General features: G+C 45.0%; 1 protein-coding gene across 1 annotated transcript in view; it reads right to left on the bottom strand.

The window, feature by feature from the left end:
* LOC101360820 (butyrophilin-like protein 1) overlaps positions 1–2,511 on the bottom strand; it is a 43,157-nt gene extending 40,646 nt beyond the window's left edge. The window contains exon 1 of the mRNA XM_023725572.1: positions 2,430–2,511. Coding sequence (XP_023581340.1) covers positions 2,430–2,511 — 82 coding nt within the window. The remainder of the gene's footprint in view (positions 1–2,429) is intronic.
* Positions 2,512–2,956: the final 445 nt, after the last annotated feature.

The following is a 2,956-nucleotide window of genomic DNA, read 5'->3' as shown; positions in this document are numbered from 1 at the left end:
CTTAGCTGTTCTGTGTCACAACAACCTCCAGAAGGTCTGTTCTACCAGCATTCAGTGTTGCTACTAAGAATCAAAAAATATATGTCTGAAAATATATATACAAATAAAAATCATAAATTATTCCATAATTGTAAGAAAGCATTATTTTAGCCAGTCTTTTTCTTTTAGCCAAATATATAGCTAGGAAATAACCAGTAACCAGAAAGGAGAAATGAAGGAAAAACAGGGCTATGACACCAACTTCAGGGTAAAAGTGGCCATTCATTCTCAGATAAACTATTTCTGGAGATAATAACATCTCTCTTCTAGGGAGCCCTCAGTTGATTTCATCTCATCTCCCTGCACACTCAGCCCAGTCCTCTCCTCATCACATTTTTCTATTCTGGAACAAATATTCATTAAAAAAAAAAAACGTCAATTAAACTACTTTTACATGTATATTTCAATAACATTTACTACATTCTTCATGTTGAGCAACCATTATCAATCTCTTTTTCTAAATTATTTCACCAACATTAACATAAACTCAGCGTCCTCTGAACAGTAACTCCTCCTTTCTCCTCCCTCCCACCCCTGGTAACCATTAATAATCATTGGTTTCCATATATTTGTCTATTTCATAGAAGTGAGATCAAGTATTTGTCTTTTTGTGATTGAATTATTTCATTAGCATGTTTTCAGGGTTCATCCATGTTGTGGCATGCATTAAGACTTCATTTCTCTTTATGGATAAGTAATATTCTATTGTAAGTATATACCACCTTCTGTTTATCAACTTTTCTGTTGATAGGCATTTCCATTGTTTCCACATTTTGGCTATTGTGAATAGTGCTACAGTGAGCATTGCCGTACAGTTTTCTGTTTGTGTTCCCGCTTTTGAATATTTTGGGTATATACCTAGCATTCAGATTGCTGGGTCATATGGTAGTTCTATTTTTATTTTTTTGAAGAACTGCCACACTGTTTTCCAAAGTGGCTGTACCATTTTGCATTCCCACCAGCAACAGATGAGGGTTCCCATCACTTTTTGATCAACACCTGTAGGAGCTGGAGAGCACTGGCATTCCCAGGAAGAAGGTATTGGGGCCTAAACTAATGACCCCTTTTATTTATACAGCTCCTTTCATGAAATCTCTTTTGGCTACCAGGTGCAGACTGAAAGATGTATGCACTGAAGGCTAGAAAACCTACAATATGGTGAACACGTCAGGCCTGGAATGAGAAGATCCAGTGTCTTACTCATCTAGTGCTGCTATAACACAGTAACACAAGTCAATGGCTTTAACAAAGAGAAATTTATTCTCTCACAGTCTAGTAGGCTAGAAGTCCAAATTCAGGGTGCCAGCTCCAGCGGAAGGCTTTCTCTCTGTATCAGCTCTAGGGGAAGGTCCTCGTCAGCAATCTTCCCCTGGTCTAAGAGCTTCTCAGGCACACGGACCCCAGGTACAAAGGGCATGCTCTTCTCCTGGCTCTTATTGCTTGGTGCTATGAGGTCCCCAAGTCTCTCCACTTCCTTCTCTCTTTTATATCTCAAAAGAGATTGGCTCAAGACGAAATACAATCCTGTAGATTGAGTCCTGCCTCATTGACATAACTGTTGCTAATCCCAACTCATCAACATCATAGACACAGAATTTACAACACATAGGAAAATCACATCAGATGACAAAGTGGTGGACAATCACACAATACTGGGAATCATGGCCTAGCCAAATTGATACACATATTTTTGGGTGACACAATTCAATCCATGACACCCAGGATGCATGACAGATTCCAGGTTTCCAACACCAGGTGGGAAGCAGACGCCCTGATCTGGAAGAGCCCCAGGAGCAGGATTCCTGCCTCCACTATCTTCCACTTCTGCCCTCAGAGAACAGGATCCTCATGTCCATGCCAGAGACACAAAGGGAGAGGGCACACCTGGGCACATATGGAACAGTAGACCCAGGGACTTCAGGAGAGTTACTCACCATTCTTGGGAAAGATTTTCCCTAGTCTGAAAGGCAACACACAGGAAATGAGGTGAGCTAAGAACAGTAATATCTTCCCCAAATGAGACACACAGAGAGTTTGGGAGGGAGAGAAGAACTTACCCAGCTCTGCCTGGAGTTCATCTGAAAAAGATTTTACAAAAAAAAAAAAAAAAAAAAACAGCATGAACTCCCTTCTCTAAGAAAAGGAAAGGCTGTGTGCCTGCAGAACACACAAAAATGACCCCCTCTGTATACAGGAGAAAGTTCTCCTTCCACACTCATCAGAGCCTAAAGGGCCCTAGTTGCCCTCTCTGGATCTGCTGAGTCTCCTGCTTTGGGCAGGGGCCCGGGGTCTTCTTGGAGGCTGCAACCATGGGCTCTGGTCCTGCTGTCAGATTTCCTTCTCTGCAAAAGCTCTGCCCTCACCCAGGCTTCGCCCCTCCCTTGCCTTACCTCTGGCCTTCAGCACCTGCACCTTTGCTGAATGTTCCTTCTTGAGAAAATAGCCAGCCCCAAGGATGACAAGCACCAACATGCTCAGGCTCAAAGCCAAAGCCGGTTTCCAGGGAGAGGCCTGGGGAGAAAAGGGCTCTGCGGCCCAACCACAGACCTCGTCAGGGCACACCCAGGCCAGCCCACCCCAGCACACTCAGGGACTCGGTCCCCCTCCACCCGACCTTCCTGTGAGCAGGAACAGCACTGACCTGGGATGAAAATGGCCTTTGCCTTCTCCTGGCCCAGGATGGGGTTGAGGATGGAGCAGGTCACCTTCTTCACAGAGCTGTCTCTCACCACCAGTGAAGGATCCACGGAAACAGCCCATCAGCATATTGGGCATGGGCCTCAGAGGAAGCCAGGAACTTCTCTCCACTACAGTCTCTGCACTGAACCTGGGGCTTCGGAAACCACCCAAGGGCCGTGCAGGCCACAAGGACCCCATCCTCCTCCAGCCCATCGATAGGCACTTGAGGAGCACAGCC

The sequence above is a fragment of the Trichechus manatus genome, unplaced genomic scaffold, assembly GCF_000243295.1.
Source record: "Trichechus manatus latirostris isolate Lorelei unplaced genomic scaffold, TriManLat1.0 scaffold00327, whole genome shotgun sequence".
Taxonomy (NCBI): domain Eukaryota; kingdom Metazoa; phylum Chordata; class Mammalia; order Sirenia; family Trichechidae; genus Trichechus; species Trichechus manatus.
The sequence above is the reverse complement of the archived record's forward strand: the minus strand, read 5'-3'. Positions and strand labels throughout refer to the sequence as shown.